Genomic DNA, 18,359 nt, shown 5'->3' with positions numbered 1-18,359 from the left:
AACTTCGTTAGTATTGGAAAATGCAATGGGATGGAGTTACCTACTCACACAAAGGGGTGGAGTTACCTACTCATCAGAAGCTTGAATGTCTGGCAATGCTAAGTGTTGGTAAGAAGAGCAGCGGTAGGATTTCTCACATAATGTGGGTGGGAGTTGCCTCCTTAGGAAATAGCTTGCCGCCGCCTCCTGTTAAACATGAAAATATCCTGCCACCCAGCAGACTCATACCCTGGAAGCATACTGTGGAGAAAACCTGGCATGTATATATCAGGAGACATGATTGTTTATAAAAGCCAGGAATTAAAATTTTACAGACACAGTTTATTCTGGTGGTGGAAGACACAGGAGAACAAACTGTAGCTTCATAAATCATCATGGATGAACTAAATAACATGTAATTTTGAACTGAATAAGACAAAGACAATCCAATTTCATTTATGCAAAGTTCAGAAACAGGCTAACCTAGACAATATTAAGTATTATTTGGGAGATGTATACATGTGTTCAGGTTACAAAGGAATAGCACAGTGAGTTACCTGGCAAGGAGGCATGCCTTCTACAGGGCAGCGGGGAGCCTGGGGAGCCTTTCAAAGGAGTAAAAATGTTCAAATATCTTACTGCTTTTTCTTATTAATTAAAATATGCATATGTTTTATATACTCTATGTGTGTTACTTTCAAAATTAAAATTTAAAAGTAATAATACACAAACAAAAAATGAAATAAAAGTACTATACTATTAAGAGCAAGAGGCTGCAACCACAAAGCAACACAGAACCAAGGCTATAAATTTAGGATATAAAATTACACAGTTTATCTTTTTTCTGTTAGATATTGCCATGTGATCAGTTATTTCATATAAAAGATTCTGCCTGAATATTATTCTTTTTCTCTGATGCTTGCTATTTTATAGACAAAAGCCGGAAAAATTAAAACACAAGAATTGATCAAATTACTCAATTTTTTGTGCCTCAGCAGCTAAATAAACATGTCTTCTTTCCTGAGATGCTCCAAGAATGAAGTTCATTTTTTGGTTTAAAAAACAGAAGAAAGGGAAAAAACCTAACATTTGAATAAAGATTATTATATTATATAATTAAATACTGGGAATTCCTTTTTATCAAACTTAAGTTTTATGCAATTGTTTTTTAATTAAATAGCTTCCAGTGTTGGGGATTTTTTTTTTTTAAATTTAAAGATTTTATTTATTTTTATACAAGAGCTTGGGTATAGGCCAGAGGCTCAGGAAGGTGAGAGGATTCACCAGAGACAGAGGGGGGAGCAGAACAAGCAGAAGGACCAAAGACACTGCTGAGGGGAGCAGCAGGCAAGGCAGGAGAGGTCTGCTGCGCCATGTGGGGTTCTCCCTGGCCTTCTGGGGAACGAACCTCATTGCAGAGACTGTGGACAGCTTCACAGCACTGCGCTCAACCCGGCGTGCCACCCGGGAGGCCCAGCTTCCAGTTTTTAACCTCCTATAAGTATAATGACTTTCTGGGGTCAATGAGAAAGTTTCTTACTCAATTTTGGATGTTTTGACACATCAGAATTTAATAATTGATTCTTTAGTCATTCCCTTTCAAAATATATAACTAAATTATTTTGTATCATTATATAATTATTTCAGATGTACAAGAAACCATTTGCAAAAATCCTTCCATCAAAAATGCCTTACAAATAATACCACTTCTGGTAAGTGTTTAAAGAAGATTTTTTTTCCTGGTTTTAGGAAATTTTATTATGTATAAGAATCATGTATTGACATTAATTTTTCTTCAAACTCATTTTTAGAGAGCTTTTCTCCCTAACCAACTTTCAAAAATAAGGTATTTTGTTAGAATCAAGCAAATATCCTATCATTAAAAAAACTCATAACAATTTTTACATCCATAGTATTTCAATCATAGAAGCAGAAGCAGGTGTCAGTGCCCCATTCTTCAAAGAGTCTTAGATATGTGCCTTAATTTGAAAATGGTAGGAAACTCACATGGGCAATGATTCCATCCTTGCTCATATCCCTCCCTGTCTTTAGAGTTCAAAACTAGACAGTACTACCTTGAATTTTTTTCTTTTTTTTCTTTTATTTTATATATTTTTACATCATTTTTCATTTTTGCACAATGTATGCATTTTCATCTTGGTTATAGTCTCCATACAATTCCCACCTCCCTTGTTTTGATCCTACTCCCTTCTCCCCCTGCCCCACTACCACCACCACCACCACCCCCCCCCCCCCCGGAGTGTGTCTCTGGTTTATAGTTGCTTGTTGATTTTGATTTTTACTTTATATAATTATAATTAGCCTTTTTCCTGGTCCCTTACGTAGGTTTTCATTTGGGCACTGAATTCTAGGGGAGAGGAAGAGAAAGGGAGAGAGGAGGAAGTTAGCTAGGTAAGTAGACAGAGACAGACAGACAGACATATAGATATAAAGAAACAGTCATTATGTTCAGAAACCTTCAGCCTAAGTAACTAATCCAAGGTCAGATAAGGAAATCACAGAAATTAGGTCTATGAGATGGAAACTTCCTCAAACTAAGCTACTTCCCAGCCTCTCACAATCCTTAGCTGAGGTGTTCAACAAAGAAAATCCTATTAGAGAATTCACTAGGTGCTTGCTCGTGTGTTTTCATCACACGTCCTCAGTTCTGAAATCCTGACTAGAGAAAGGGAAGACCCTGCAAGTGTCTTAATTATGATTTACTTTTACGTAAATGATATAAAACATTTCTTACCCATGTTTCAGCTCTTTGCTACACTCTGTACAGTAGTGAATAATACTTAGAAAGCAGCTGTCCTTACCTCTCAAAGCTTATTATTTACCTCTGGGAACATGGTTCTTGAAGTCAGTGTTCTGATGTGGCATTGTTATACTGTGATTTTTAGATCCAGCTATTTTGGCAAGTGTGGCTCCTGCTGTTTTTTGTTTTTTTTTTTTTTATGGAAACTTTTTTTTACATGCTTGTTTGGTTTTTTCCTTCAATTTTTCATGTCTGCCAGTTCAGCTATTTAAGTAATTTTTAAGGTGGTAATTTCTCTATGTCTGAATTTTGAATATAATGATTTGTTGGTTACAGCAATTATGATTCTTATTTCACTTCAGTGAGATAATACCCAACTGAGATCCCTCTTGCATATATTTCAGCTCTACTTGAAAACAGTATGTAACCTCAGACAACTAACTGGGCATGAATAGTAAATACTACCCTGCAGGGAGAAAAAGTTATCTAATCAGCAAATTACTCTGTCTGGCATATTGGTATCCTCTGTCTTTATATTGCTAGAGTATCTGACTAATAGCTAAAAAGTTAATGATATGGATTAGGGGTAGGCTTGAAATATTATCTTACATTATTTTCATTCTTTGTGAGTGTTGGCAATCATTAATCTTTTCTGTCTCTTTACCTCCAAACATACTACTCCCCCCTATTTTAGCATCACTAATATTGTCAGAAACCTTGCATTTATTTTCAGAGAAAATGGCATAAAATCACATGATTAATAAGTCCTGTTTAAACAATTGTCATCAGACTTACCCCAACAGAAGTGCCATATCTTGCATGGAGATTTGGGGATTTGTTTGCCATTTTGTGGGTTATTTTTATTCTGTGTTATTTTACTCTTCATTTGGATTTATCAATTGGTCACATGCTGCTTTATCAAATAGATGGATGGGTGAATAGGTGGGTGGGTGGATGAATGGATGGATGGATGGACAGATGGAATGAAGGAATAGGAAGGAATGGATGGAAGGATGGAGGGAAGGAGGGATGGAAGGTTAGGTAAAGCGAAGGAATAAAGACACATGTGCACACACACACACACATTTTTGAATTGTTTGAAAGTTAATTACAGACATGATAATACTTCCCTCCTAAACACTTTAGCATACATACTCAGCTAAGAAGAATCTCCTACTTAAGCACATACCATTGTTACACCCATGAAATTTAATATTTTTTATTAATATATTTTATATAATTCTTACATCATTTTTCATTTTTGCACAATGTATGCATTTTCATTTTGGTTATATTCCCCATACCATTCTGCCCCCCTTATTTTGACCCTAATCATTCCTCTCCTCCCATTTCCAACGTAGTGTGTCTCTGGTTTATAGTTGCTTGTTGATTTTGATTTTTTCTTTATTATGATTAGTCTTTTTCCTGGTCCCTTATTTAGGTTTTCTAAATTCCTGCTATGAGTGAGACCATCCAGTATTTTTCTTTCTCTTTCTGGCTTATTTTGCGGAGCGTGATCCCTTTTAGCTCCATCCATGCTGCTGGATATTGCATGAGTTTATCCTTTTTGATTGCTGAGTAATATTCCATTGTGTATATATACCACATCTTCTTGATCCAGTCATCTATTTTGGGGCATTTGAGTTGTTTCCATAGCTTAGCTATTGTAAATAGTGCTGCTATAAGCATAAGGGTGCAGATGCCCTTTTGAATTAATGTTTCTGTGTCCTTTGGGTAAATACCTAGGAGTGGAATTGCTGGATCACATGGAAGCTCTATCTTTAGTAGGTTGAGGAATCTCCACACAGCTTTCCATAGTGGTTGGACCAGTTTGCACTCCCACCAGCAGTGCAGGAGAGTTACTTTTTCTCCACAACCTCCCCAACATTTGTTGTTGCTAGTTTTTTTTTTTTTTAATATGTGCCTTTCTCACTGGTGTAAGATGGTATCTCATTGTAGTTTTGATTTGCATTTCCCTGATTACAGGTGATGTTGAACATTTTTTCATATGCCTGTTGGCCATTTGCATTTCCTCTTTGGAGAAGTTTCTTTTTAGCTCTTCTGTCCATTTTTTGATGGATTATTTTCTTCGTTTTTGTTGAGTCTCATCAGCTATTTGTAGATTTTTGCAATCAGTCCTTTATCAGTGTTGTGTGCAAAAATTTTCTCCCAGTAGATGGGATTTCTCTTTGTTTTGGTTATTGTCTCTTTTGCTGTGCAAAAGCTCTTTAACTTGATGTAGTCCCAGCTACACTATCACTGCTTTGGGTGATGTGTCTGTAAAGACATTTTTTGAGGTGCATGTCATGTAGTGTTTCGCCTGTATTTCCTTCTATATATTTTATGGTTTCAGGTCTTATGTCTCGTTCTTTAATCCATTTTGAGTTGGTTTTTGTGCATGGTGTGAGGTAGTGGTCTAGTTTATATTTTTTTGCATGTGGCAACCCAGTTTCCCAGCACCATTTATTGAACAAACTTTCTTTGCTCCATTGCATATTCTTTGCTCCTTTGTCAAAGATTAGTTGACTATAAATCTGTGGGTTTATTTCTGGATTTTCTATTCAGTTCCATTGGTCCATGTGTCTGTTCTTGTTCCAATACCATTCAGGTTTGATTATTATGGCTTGTAGTACAGTTTGAAATCTGGTAGTGTGATGCCTCCATTCCCTTCTTTTCTTTCAGGAGAGTTTTGGCTATTTGGGGTTTTTGGTGGCTCCATATGAATTTCATCAATATTTGTTGTATTTCTTTGAAGAATGTCATTGAAATTTTTACTGGAATAACATTGAATCTGTAAACTGCTTTTGGTAGGATGGCCATTTTGATCATGTTAATTCTTCCAATCCATGAGCAGGGGATGTCTTTCCATTTCTTTGTGTCTTCTATTTCTTTTAACAGAGTTTTATAGTTTTCTTTGTATAGGTCCTTTACCTCTCTTGTTAGGTTTATTCCCAAGTATTTGATTCTTTTTGTTTCAGTAATAAAAGGGGTGGTTTTCTTGATTTTGTCTTCAGATTTATTGTTTGTGTATAGAAGGCTACTGATTTTTGTGTGTTGATTTTGTATCCTGCCACTTTACTAAACTGATTGATTAGGTTAGTTTTTCTGCAGAGTTTTTGGGGTTCCCTATGTATATTATCAGATCATCTGCAAATAGTGATAGTTTGATTTCTTCCTTGCCTATTTGGACTCCTTGTATGTCTTTCTCTTGTCTTATTGCTCTGGCTAGGACTTCCAGTATTATACTGAAAAGCAGTGGTGAGAGTGGATATCCTTATCTTGTTCCAGGTCTTAATGGAAATGCTTTCAGCTTTTCACCATTCAGAATGATACTGGCTATGGGCTTGTCATATGTGACCTTTATGATGTTGAGGTATGTTCCTTGTATCCCAAGAATTTCAAAGGGCTTTATCATAAATGGTTGTTGTACTTTGTCAAAGGCTTTCTCAGCATCTATTGATATTATATGGTTTTTATATTTCTTTTTGTTGGTGTGTCGGATCACATTGATTGATTTTCGGATGTTGAACCATCCTTGTGTCCCTGGAATAAATCCTACTTGGTCGTGGTGAATTATCTTATGGATACATTGTTGGATTCTGATAGCTAAAATTTTATTGAGGATTTTTGCATCTGTGTTCATTAGAGAGATTTTGGTATTAGTTTGGTTTTGGTATTAGTGTAATGTTGGCTTCATAGAACGTATTTGGTATTATCCCTTCCTTCACAATTTTTGAAAGAGTTTGCGAAAGATAGGCACTAATTCGTTTCTGAATGCTTGGTAGAATTCATTTATAAATCCATCAGATCCTGGGATTTTGTTTTTGGGGAGGTTTTTGATTACCATTTCATTTTCGCTGCTTGTAATTGGTCTGTTTAGGTGTTCTATTTCTTCTTTATCTAGCTTTGGGTGATTGTAGAGTTGTAGGAATTTGTCCATCTCTTCTAGATTGTTGTACTTGTTTGCATATAACTGTTCATAGTAGTTTCTGATTATTCTTTTTATTTCTGCTGTGTCTGTTGTGATTTCTCCTCTTTCATTTGTGATCCTATTTATTTGTGCTTTCTCCCATTTTTCCTTTGTGAGCCTGGCTAGGGGTTTGTCTATTTATTTTTTCAAAGAACCAACTTTTGGTTTCATTGATCTTTGGGATTGTTTTTTTTATTTTCGATTTCATTTATTTCTGCTTTGATTTTTATTCTTTCTTTTCTTCTACTGGATTTAGAGTTTTGTTGTTCTTTTTCTAGTTCTTTAAGCTGTGAGATTAGGTTGTTTCTTTAAGTTCTTTCTTGTTAGTTGCTGTGAACCTGTATTGCTATATACTGCTTTTGCTGCATCCCATACATTTAGGAAATTGGTGTCCTCCTTGTCATTCAACTCAAAGTATTTTTTTAATTTCTTCTTTGATCTCCTCATTAGTCCAGTGGTCTTCCAATAGTGTGGGTTTCAATCTCCATGAGGTAGGAGTGTTCCTTGCCTTCTTTTTATGGTTTATTTCTAGTTTGATGCCTTCATGGTCAGCGAAGATGGTTGGTATGATTTCAACTTGGTGTATCTGTTGTTGTTTGTCTTCTGTCCCAGTATGTGATCAATACTGGAGAATGATCCATGTGCGCTTGAGAAAAATGTGTACTCAGATTTTTTGGCTTTAGTGTTCTATAGATGTCTGTTAAGCCCATGAGGTCTACATCCTTATTTAGAGCTTTAATGTCCTTACTTATTTTTTGTCTCATTGATCTATCCATTGTTGATAGTGGTGTGTTGAAGTCTCCTACTACATATGTGTTTTCTCTGATGTTTGTTTTCAGAGATGATAATAGTTGTCTGATATATTTTGGTGCTCCTTCATTTCGTGAGTATATGTTAATGAGTGTTATTTCTTCTTGAAGTATTGTCCCCTTAAACATAATGTATTGACTGTCTGGGTCTCTTTTTACCTTTTTGAGTTTGAAATCTTTTTTATCTGATATAAATATAGCTGTTCCTGCCTTCTTTTTTGGTCCATTTGCTCGTAGGATTGTTTTCCATCCTTTTACTTTCAGTCTATTTTTATCTTTTGTAGTTAAGTGAGTCTCCTGGAGAGAGCAAAAGGTTGGGTTTTGTTTCTTAATCCAGCCTGCAACTCTGTGTCTTTTTATTGAAGAGTTTATTTAGTCCATTTACATTGAGGTAATATTGATATGTTAGTGTCTGTATATGCCATTTTGTTTGTCTTTTCTCCGGTTTTATTTATTTTTTTAATAATTTTTTTTTGTGGTCTTGTTTCACTCTTATTCATCCCTCTGTTGGTTCTGGCTTTAGGATTCCATATAGTATTTTTTGGAGTAGGGGTTTAATTGTGATGAAATTCCGGAGTTTCTCTTTGTCTGGGAAGGTCCTTATTCTTTCTTCATAGAGGAAGGACAGCTTTGCAGGATAGAGTATTCTTGGTTGGCATTTGTTGTCATGGAGTCTGTTTGTTATAGGGCAGCCCCAATACAAAACGGGTTGCCTGACTGTGGGTCCTCACCCGCGCGCTTAAAAGGACTTATCAATACTCTACCTCAGGCACACACGAAAGGTTAATAAAAGGTTTATTTACAAGGGAAGGGCAAATGAGGAAATGTACAACTCAGGGAGAAAAGTGGGAGACAAAGTTTTAAATGCATCCTACCCTATCCACCGATTTGGAATCCCAAATGGCACTCTGAGAGCTGGCCGCAAGCCAGGAGGCGTGAAGCCAGGAGGCGAGTGAGAGAGCAAGCCCTCCAAGGCCCACGTGTTTGGTTTTTATACCAAACCTGGCTGCTTAACTCCACCCTCGGGTCCCAGCCACCTTCCCTTTGGTTGTGACGGATTTGTCTTTCCCAATGTCTTGATGGCTTTGGTCTGGAGTGGGGGTGGAGTCCACAAAGCCTGCATGGAATTAGCTCAGGACATCCTTTCCCCCTTACATGTTGACTGTGTCCCTCCACTCTCTCCTTGCCCATAGTGTTTCTTCAGAGAAGTCTGATGTCAGCCTGATTGGTTTTCCTTTGAATGTTATCTCTTTCTTCCCTCTTGTCAGCTTCATTATTTTTTTCCTTGTCTTGGATTCTTGGGAGCTTTACTATTATATGTCTTGCTGTATTTTTCCTTTCATCACGGAAGTCTGGTGTTCTTTTTGCTTCTTGTATGTCTATTTTCAACTCCTTCTTCATGTTTGGGAAGTTCTCTTCAATTATTTCCTTGAATATTTTCTCTGTTCCTGTCTCTCTCCTCTCCTTCTGGGATTCCTATAACTCCTATATTTCCTTTCCTATGGAGTCAGATAGTTCCCGAAGTCTTTCTTCATTCTTTTTCATTTGTACTTCTCTTTCCTTTTCTGTTTTGGTTCTTCTTATTTCTGTGTCTTTGAGAGTACTTATTCATTCTTCCATTTCATCTATTCTGCTATCACTGCTTTTCCCAGAGTCCTTTAGCTCCTCCATTAATCCTTTGATCTCCTGCATTTCTTTCACTTCCCTCTTTAGGGACTCAATTTCATCTTCTGATTGTTGATTATTTTTCCCTTATCGTTGTTTTCCTTTATGACTTCTGTCAGTTTTTCAATCATGACAATTTTAAACTCTCTTTCTGGAAGGTTCAGGAGTTCTTCCAAGTCACTGATGTTGCAATCTGATGGGTGATTTTCTTTTTGTGGTATGTCTTTTCCCTGAGGACTTGCTTGGTTGCTTGTAGTTTTTCTTCTCCCTGCTGCTTGTTTTCTAATTTGTCCTATGCATTGGGACACTGTGTCGCTGGTACTGGCTAGCATCTCTTTGGTGTACTCTTTCTGGGATGTTGGAAACTGGTGGTCCAATCGAGTCAAATACTGTTATGCCAGAAGTCCAGTAGGGCAGTGATACTATGAATATGTTAATGGTCGCTGTCACAGAATATCTCCTCCTGCTGTGTTTGTTTGATTCCCAAGCTGTGTTGAGGTCCCACAGACTGCCCTGGAGGTGGAGTGAATGGATTGCTCTCTGGGCTTCAAATTGCTGGATCCCCCTCTGGGCTCCCACTCCCTGCCAGGTGGGGCCTGGCTTGTGGGGGCCTTCAGCTTACCTCTGGCTGTGGGGGCAGTTCCAAGCAGTCTCAGTTGGAGGAAAGATCCCTATTCTAAAATGGCGAGTCCAAAGAGCACTTCTTTGTGCCTGCAGTCTGCCCTGGAGGCCAGCCCGATCCCCCCTGGGCTCTGACAACTGGTGGCCAGAGGGGACCTGGCATTTGGGGGCTCATGAAATTTCATATTAATAGAACATCTGTTATAGACTCTCCCAGTTGTCTGGGAGAAAAATATCCTCTGTGTCTATTTTATTTCCTTGATACAGGATCGAACTCAGGAATTTACATTGCATTTGGTTGCTGTGTAAATCTGGAAAAACGGTTTTTTTAAAATATCTGTCTATCCATGCATACAAGAGCTGGGACACAGGCCAGAGATGTGGGGGCGGGGGGGGGGGGTTGGTGGTGAGAGGATCCACCAGAGACAGAGCAGGGAACAGAACAGGCAGACTGACCAAAATACACTGCTGAGGGGAGCAGTGAGCCAGACAGGAGAGGTCTGCCTCACCATGTGGATTTCCCCCTGGCTGCCCAGGGTTCAAACGTGTGCTGCAGAGGCTGCAGACTGCCCCATACTGTGGTGCTTAACCCCTTGCACCACCAGGGTGGCCCTGGTAAAAGTCTTTTTGTTCTTTTTCCGTCTTTTGTACACATTGACACTCTTGAAGAGTCCAGGCCAGTTGTCTTGTTGTTTGATAAATGTTCTGTGATCTGGATTTTCCTATTGTTTTTTCATTATTACATTCAGGTTAGCATTTATGATAGATGCAAAGTTTCAGATTATGTCTTTATCCCCTGTTTTCTTTTTATCACTTGGGCTTATTTCAAACTGTATCTTGCCTTCCAGTCTGTTTATCTGCTTATAATCTATTTTGAGTACAGAAAATAGAAGTCCAAACTTCTGGAGTTCTTTCAAAACAAGAATAAATAGCAGCTTAGTGCTCTGCTGGGAATAAAATAGTTGGGCTTTAGATATATTTTTGTCTTTTAAAAGCTTTCATAATATGTTCTTGCATCTCCTGCATTTCAAATAAATAAAATGATTTGGTATGTAAATTTTAGAAAGACAATATATAATCATATGCCTATACATTATATATGACACAAGTAACCTCCAAAACTGTATTGTATATGCACTAGGACAGTTGCTAGCCTCATTCAAATTAGTAGGGAGTTTTCTTAAAGGTTTCCATCACTCCACATATGGGCACATATGGGAGTATTTGTTGTTTCATAGATGTTGCACCTAAGTTTCTATTATTGTTTTATTTTGTTTACTATTTGAGTGCCACTGTTTTCATACTCACATGAACTTAAAAGAATCTTGTTTTGAATGTATAAAGTCATATGTCTAACTTTATAATTTATATGTATTATATAGCTGATTCAAGAATTAGGTTTTTTCAGCCTTGCACCATTAATTACATAATAAATCCATTTTACTTCAAAACCAAAAAGTGAAAGGACATTCATTTAAGATTTGAAAATTGAGTCTTAATTTCCAGAAGTTATCTCTCTCCCTAGAAAACTCATGACCTAGGTGAACTTTATACATTCATCTACCTCCCACCTCACGCATGAATTTTGTTGCTGTTTTTTGTAGAAGTTATCCATTTGGTCTTTTTTTGTTCATTGAACAGACCTTGCCTTAGTTCTTACCAGGTAGAAGGCATTCTGCTAGGGCTGGGAGTAGAAGAAGGAAAATGCTTTCCTGTCTTCAAGTAGCTTTCATGTGACAGGAGACAAAAGCACACAAGAGTGTGGCAGGGTTACTATAGGACACCCTCCAGATACCTGCCATTGCTTAGTTACAATTTTTTTTAAGATTTATTTTATTTATTTATGCATACAAGAACTGGGGTGTAGGCCAGAGGTGCAGGGAGGGGGGAGGTTAGAGAAGATTCACCAGAGACAGAGTGGGGAGCAGAGCCACTGAAATACACTGCTGAGGGGAGCAGCAGGTGAGACAGGAGAGGTCTGCTGTGCCATGTGGGTAGCTCCCTGTCCAGGGATGGAACTCATGCTGCAGTAAATGGCGATAGCTTGATAGTGCTGAAACTTAACCTCTTGAACCACCAGGGAGGCCCTGCTTAGTTACAATTTTTCAATGTAAAAACTATGTCTGAGAGCAGAATTTTTGTTTTATGGCATGTTATTTGCTTTCTAAACTAAAAGTAATGAATTTTTAACAATAATCTTCCCAAACAACTTAGGTTTTTTTGCCCAATATATGTGGTTAAACTACCTATTCGATATTTGAGTTCCATGTGCTTCCTGTAGGAAATAAAATTATTAAGTTTTGACTATTTACATAGCAGGTTCTGATAAAACGCACTTCTTAAGAACATTTACCAATAGCAAAGAGTAAGGGCTGTGAATTATAATTAGCATGATGCCCTTACATAAACTAATTCTTGGTTATGTTGAAATTGATGTATCTGTTGCATTTGAGAACTGGAATTTTGAGTTTAGTGTTAGTAAAATATCTAATATTTTATAGTAAAAATCTAACATTTTATAGTAAAATCTCTAATATTTAATTTATATCTAAATTAAAATCTATAAGATTAAAGTCTATGAGTATACTATAAAAGAATATCCTGAAATTATGTTCCAGAGCGGCCAACCAAGGACCAGTCTATCTCCTGATGTTGGGTACAGACTGCAGAGAAAATACTGATGAAGTGTAACAGTAACTATTGAATCATTATTTTTAAGAATTATCTGTAAATATATTATATAATTCTGCATTTTGTTAATGATTTAAAACACTATAACCATACAAGAAAGTTAATCATAATATGGATAACATATAAATTGACTGGTTTACATTTATGCTACAAATTATACTTTATTATGTATTTTTATTGATAAATGCATTTTTAATGAATGGAATTATTTCATTGTTTTTAATGAGCATGTTATTGGAAATAAATCATTATATTTAAACAAAACAAAGGATTTTTTATTCAAATTATGTATTAGCTATAGTTGTGAAGTTTTATTTTGCTGAAATTCCTAATAAATTCTTCTAAATTTTTTCACAGTGGTGTAAACAGTTTATAGTTAATAATATCTCATGTAAGTGGTCTGCATGTACTTTTGCTTGATCACTTTATCCAGGTGCAAGTGGTCTTTAAAGAACTAACCACACTAGCAAAGTTCACAAGGAACTGAATGGTAAGTAGGAAAAATAAACTGCAACCCTTATTGGGTTACTTGAATTGCCTGATCAGTGTGACCTTTTCTCAATAAAAATTCTACTGGGAAAACCACATTTATATATTAGAAGTTACTTTTTAAAGTACAGAAGCCAAACCAAAAGATGTATTATGTTAAATTTTTCATAGGATTATGATAGTCACAGCCATTCATTCATTCTCCCTCAACTATTTCTAAGTCACCCTCATCGCCTCTCATCTAACCTATTTCAAGCTGAATTTTTCACTTCTGGTACCAATAGGATTGCTAGAATGCCCCTTCTAAAGTGTGAGTGAAAAGACCAGAATGAAAATCTTTTAGATCTATCCCATTTTAAAAGCTTTCACAGCTTCTGCTTCAGCTACTAGAGAAAATTTGCACCCTACACATGGTATATGGTATGTAAATGTTTCGTTTTCTGAGGTCCCCTGCTTACCTTGCATCATATTCACTACTACCTTTCCTACCACCATTTACTCCATAATTCTCCCAAATACAACCTGCTAGTTCATGGCCTCTCTTCCAGTATACACACTATCACTTGAGGCCCTTCCTTCTCACTCTTCTTACACCTACCTGATAAACTTTTAAAACTGCTTCTAAATTCTGCTTAGGATGAACTGTCTCCAATTCTTCCTTGTAGTCCACTCTCCTACCTCCTCTGTACAAATAATAACCCTCGTATCTTCTGTATGGCAGAGATTGTCATTCATTTCTGTGCCCCCAAGAGTTAAAATCTGGCAAATAGTGTCAAATCAAAATAATGGATCAAGGCAAAAATATTCATTTATTCAATATATCAAGCCATTTCTATATTTTAGGTACTGCTCTATGAGTTAGGGATACCAACAAAAGAAAAACTAATTACCACAAAGTTAATGGTTTAACACAATTTTTTTTATCTTATAATTCTGGAGCTGAGAAGTCTGACACTGATGTCACTCAACTAAAATCTAGGTATCAGAAGAGCTGTTTCCTTCTCAAAGCTCCAGGAGAGCATTCATTTCCTTGTCTTTTGGGCTTCTATAGACCACCTGCATTCCTTGGCTCATGGCCTCCTTCCTCCATCTTCAAACCAGCAAGGGTGGGTCAAGTCTTAATGTTGCATCCCTTTGACCTCCTCTTCTGCCCCCATCTGCCACTTTTAAGGTGACTTACTTTTAAGGTGATTCACTTTTAAGGTGACTTACTGTTACATTGGGTCTTCCTGCATTATCCTAGATATATACCTGAAAGTCAGTTGATAAGCAAATTTAATTTTATCAGCAACCTTAACTGCCCTTCCCATGTAACTTAACATATTCATAGATTTGGGGACTTCTTACCACAGGAATGTAAAGTTAAGAGAAGGTTTGAGGAACAAAGACTACCAGTTCTAATGTTGAATCCTCCCTTTCTTATTTAGTAGTTTGTTTTACAGGTACCTGGCCTTCATCATAACACCAATGTCACCCACCTCTTTTGCTGCTAAAAACAGTCATGTGACTAAGTCTTGAGCTGTATGCACAGGAGGCCTGTGCCCTTTCTACCACTTCCCTCTCCATGCTGGCTGGAAGACAGACTAGAGGCATAACAGTGTGCAGGGCAGATGTGGCTTAATCCAAGGTGGTGGTGGAGTTGAAGAGCATGGTCATAAGCTTGGATATTTATGTGAGCATGAAATAAACATCTGTCATGTGTAAGCCATGTTATTTTGAGGCCCGTTGAAACAGTCTAACTGAAATTCTAGCAAGCACATTTTTTTAAGGTAGAAGGTGTTAAAGTGTTTAAACCATTCTTTAGCAGCAGATGGACTTCCACTCAACATTTGATTCATCTGTGGAGACTGCTGATTGCTACACACATACCCGGAGGGTACAAAAAGTATACTTGGTACATAATTGAGGTCTCTGGAGAAAGCAGGCCAAGCTTCTCCAGCAGGTATGAGATAGCATGGTGGCTTGATCGAACTAGGAATGGAGACTGGCTTGTTGGGGGGTGTTTGTCATGGTTAGGGGGTGGGCTGGGCTGAGGGTACCCTGCTCAGGCTGAATCTCCTGCTGGAACCAGAGGCAAAGGCACTCTGGCTCATGGGCTTGCTTAGATGTGGAGCAGAGAGGAAAAGAGAGGATGAAGCTTGAAAGCCGAATCCTCTCATAGAAGGATTCAGACTCTAGAACAGAGCATAAATGCATACAGTTCAGAATGACTCAAGAAGACATCTATAGGAGCAGTACCCTTGGAAAGCAATTAGGCTCAAATGCAAAGACAGAAGTTGGTCTTCCATGGAACCACTGTCCAAATATGATGATGTTCTCTCTGACAGCTTTTACATGCTGTTAAATACGTTAACCCATCAATTGAGTAAGAAAATAGAGGTTGAACAGGTGACTTGGTAAGAGAGAGAGATGCAGGAAAGTTGTCTCACAGACCTTGAAAATGAATGGTGATAGAGAAATTTGAGGTGTATGGTCATCAACTTAAAGGGTGACTGTTCATCACAAAACTTTGTTCATCTGGAAGAGTGGTTGCTTGAGGCAATAGACTGAATTACTATTATTGATGGGACAAGGGCATGAGTAGGGAAGGAGGTAAAAAGCCATCTGAGGACATGTCATATTCATGTGATCATATTCATAGTCTTTAAGAGGTTAAGATTGGGTAAGAAGAGGAGGCCAAGATGCTGAGGCACCAGGATACTGATGGACCAAATGTAAAGAGAAAATAAGCTAGGTGATAGAATCTTCATAGGTGGGGACTTTCTAGGATGAAGGTGGGTGAATCGACCAGAGTAGTAGAAAATATAAGATTTTATACTTTCAAAGCATATACTAAAGAAGTTGGGTAGCAAGAAGAGAGGTATAATGGTGGGTACAGCACTTCTCAAACTTTGGTGAACTTCCCACTCAGGGTCTTGGTAAAACATGTTTTCTAATTTAATAGGTCTGTGGCAGGACCCAGCTGGAACCTGTGCCCCGGTCCACGGACAACAGTTATAAAAATGAGGATCTGAAACATAACCTTGGGAGACACGTGGAGATCTTTAAAAAAACATCCATGTCTGGGTTACACGAGGGTGCAGCTTGGCATTTGGATTTTTAAAACTACCCGAAAGAATTCCAATGAGCAGCCCAGGTTGAGAAACACTGGTCGAGAAGCAAAAATGAGAACAAAGAAGGTCGAGTCCAACAAGACAAGAGCTGGAGAATCAAAACGTAGCCTACACCAATGGAGAGTGCAGTGAAGCAGTCAGCCTGGGCGCCCTCCCATGGACAGTACTGAAAATACAAGGACAGATTCTTTGGACTTTGTTTTTCTGAATTTCCCTTAGTCCCACCCATCAACAGAACACCAGTACCACATAAATGTTTAACTTATTAGAGATCTTCAAGCATATTCAAGGAGATTTGTGAAATATTCAGGAGCGAATTTTGTTTTGCTTCTCATTTGCAGTATCTGAATGAACTTCCCACTGACCTCAGGATCTTGGTAAAACACATTTTCTAACTTAATAGGTCTGTGGCAGGCCTGTCTTAATTGTTAAATATTAAGTACTATTTATGTGGCAAAAACATTCTCAAGATACATCATGACCATGACATAACCCTTGTAAAATTAGCTAAGGCTAGGATCCACACTTTCAGATTAGAAGTGGCCAAAAGAGGGCCTCCCCTCGTGGTGCAGGCGGTTGAGTGCAGTGCTGTGAAGCTGTCCGCAGCCTCTGCAACATGGGTTCAATTCCGGCCGGCCAGTGAGATTCCCACATGGCGCAGCAGGCCTCTCCTGTCTCGCCCGCTGCTCCCCTCAGCAGTGTATTTCTGTCAGGATGCCTGTTCTGTTCCCCACTCTGTCTCTGGTGAATCCTCTCACCTTCCCGGGCATCTGGCCTGTACCCCGGTTCTTGTATGCATGAAATAAATAAATCTTAAAAAAAAAAGTGGCCAAAAGAGAAAGGCGGATGTGACCAGAGCTTTGTTCTGAGGTCACCCTGATCAGTCACAAGGACTGGCAGGCACAGAGGTCCCCAACAGGGCCCAGCTTGCCTCATTTTTCTCCACTACCCAGGCTCCTCCCAACTGTGGGGGCTGCTGCAGTCCCCAGCCCACCATCAGGCATTGGGCTGCAGCCCCACAGAGATAGCACCACACCAGCAGGTTTCTCCTGTCAGGCTACCTCTCATATTACCTTCACATCTAGGCTCAGGTTACGGGATTTCCCCCGCAGGCTTCTACTTGCCCACCCACTGCAGCGCCTCAATACTGCAGTAGCCTCAATACTGACTTACTCTAGTCCACTAGCATTGTTCATTCTTGCAGGCTAGATTTTGATCCCCTACTGCAAGCACTCAGGTCCCTCAGTTCTTCCTCCTAACCTTCATTTTCTCAGCTCCTTCTATAGCAGGTAAAATGTCATTCTTGTAATAAAGCTTTTAGTACCCCTAATTCTTTTTTTTTTAAGATTTTTATTTATTTATCTATTTATTTATCTATCTATTTATTTATTTATTTATTTATATAAGCACTGGATACAGTCAGAAGCGCGGGAGGGTGAGAGAATTCACCAGAGCCAGAGCGGGGAGCAGAGCAGGCAGAAGGACCGAAGTACACTGCTGAGGGGAGCAGCGGGCGGCAGGAGAGGTCTGCGCACCATGTGGGACCCTCCTCTGGTGGCCGGGGAGCAGCCGGGGATCGAACCGGCACTGCAGAGGCCGCGGGCAGCTTCGCAAGCCAGCGCTCAACCGCTGCGCCACCGGGGAGGCCCAGTACCCCTAATTCTTAAGATGACTTTGTTTCCTGATAGAGGAGACACAAATGTGCAGGTGCTTGGAAATCAGTGTAAACTGTGCTGATTTCACAAGCTGTGAAGACATGAAGTGGATGACATGCTGATTTCCAAAAAGCCTTCTGAGTTAGTCAACTGAATATTCTTTCTGAAAATGAAATGAAGAGCTCTACCTCCCAGAACTGGAATGTGTTACTGGAATCTAGCCGCCTCAGTGGTGGGATCCAGAAGCAGCAATGGTATTCTTTTCACTCTGCTGCTCCACCATAAGGCTGTTGTGGCAGTTGCACCTCAGAGCCCTTTTATGTAACAGCCTACTTCCTGGATTGTGGAATGGATCAATCAGGTGCAAGCTATGAGCTGATTGGTGCTAAATTGTCCAATTAACCACAGGATTGAAAAGTGGTCCAATCAGACTTATGGGTGGAGCACCCTGAAAGAGGATAGAAGCCAGAATTGGAGGAAGCTGAGAGGAGAGATGATACCAGCTGTGGAACAGAAGAGATGACTTCAGCCCCTGAACAGGACAGACGGTTCCAGCCTCTGAAGAAGGAAAGACGACAGTTCCAGCCTCCAAAAGAAGAAGAAAGA

The 18,359-nt window shown here is 38.8% G+C and overlaps 1 protein-coding gene across 2 annotated transcripts in view; it reads left to right on the top strand.

Moving 5' to 3' along the window:
- CEP126 (centrosomal protein 126) overlaps window positions 1–12,486 on the top strand; it is a gene marked incomplete at its 3' end in the record, with an annotated part of 86,770 nt that extends 74,284 nt beyond the window's left edge. For both annotated transcript variants that reach the window (XM_084250577.1, XM_084250576.1), the window contains exons 10-11: window positions 1,627–1,691; window positions 12,424–12,486. In XM_084250577.1, the coding sequence (XP_084106703.1) occupies window positions 1,627–1,691; window positions 12,424–12,486 (128 nt within the window). The remainder of the gene's footprint in view (window positions 1–1,626; window positions 1,692–12,423) is intronic.
- Between the last annotated feature and the right edge of the window lie 5,873 nt (window positions 12,487–18,359).

This window comes from Talpa europaea, assembly GCF_964194135.1.
Source record: "Talpa europaea genome assembly, chromosome: 12".
Taxonomy (NCBI): Eukaryota; Metazoa; Chordata; class Mammalia; order Eulipotyphla; family Talpidae; genus Talpa; species Talpa europaea.
The sequence above is the reverse complement of the archived record's forward strand: the minus strand, read 5'-3'. Positions and strand labels throughout refer to the sequence as shown.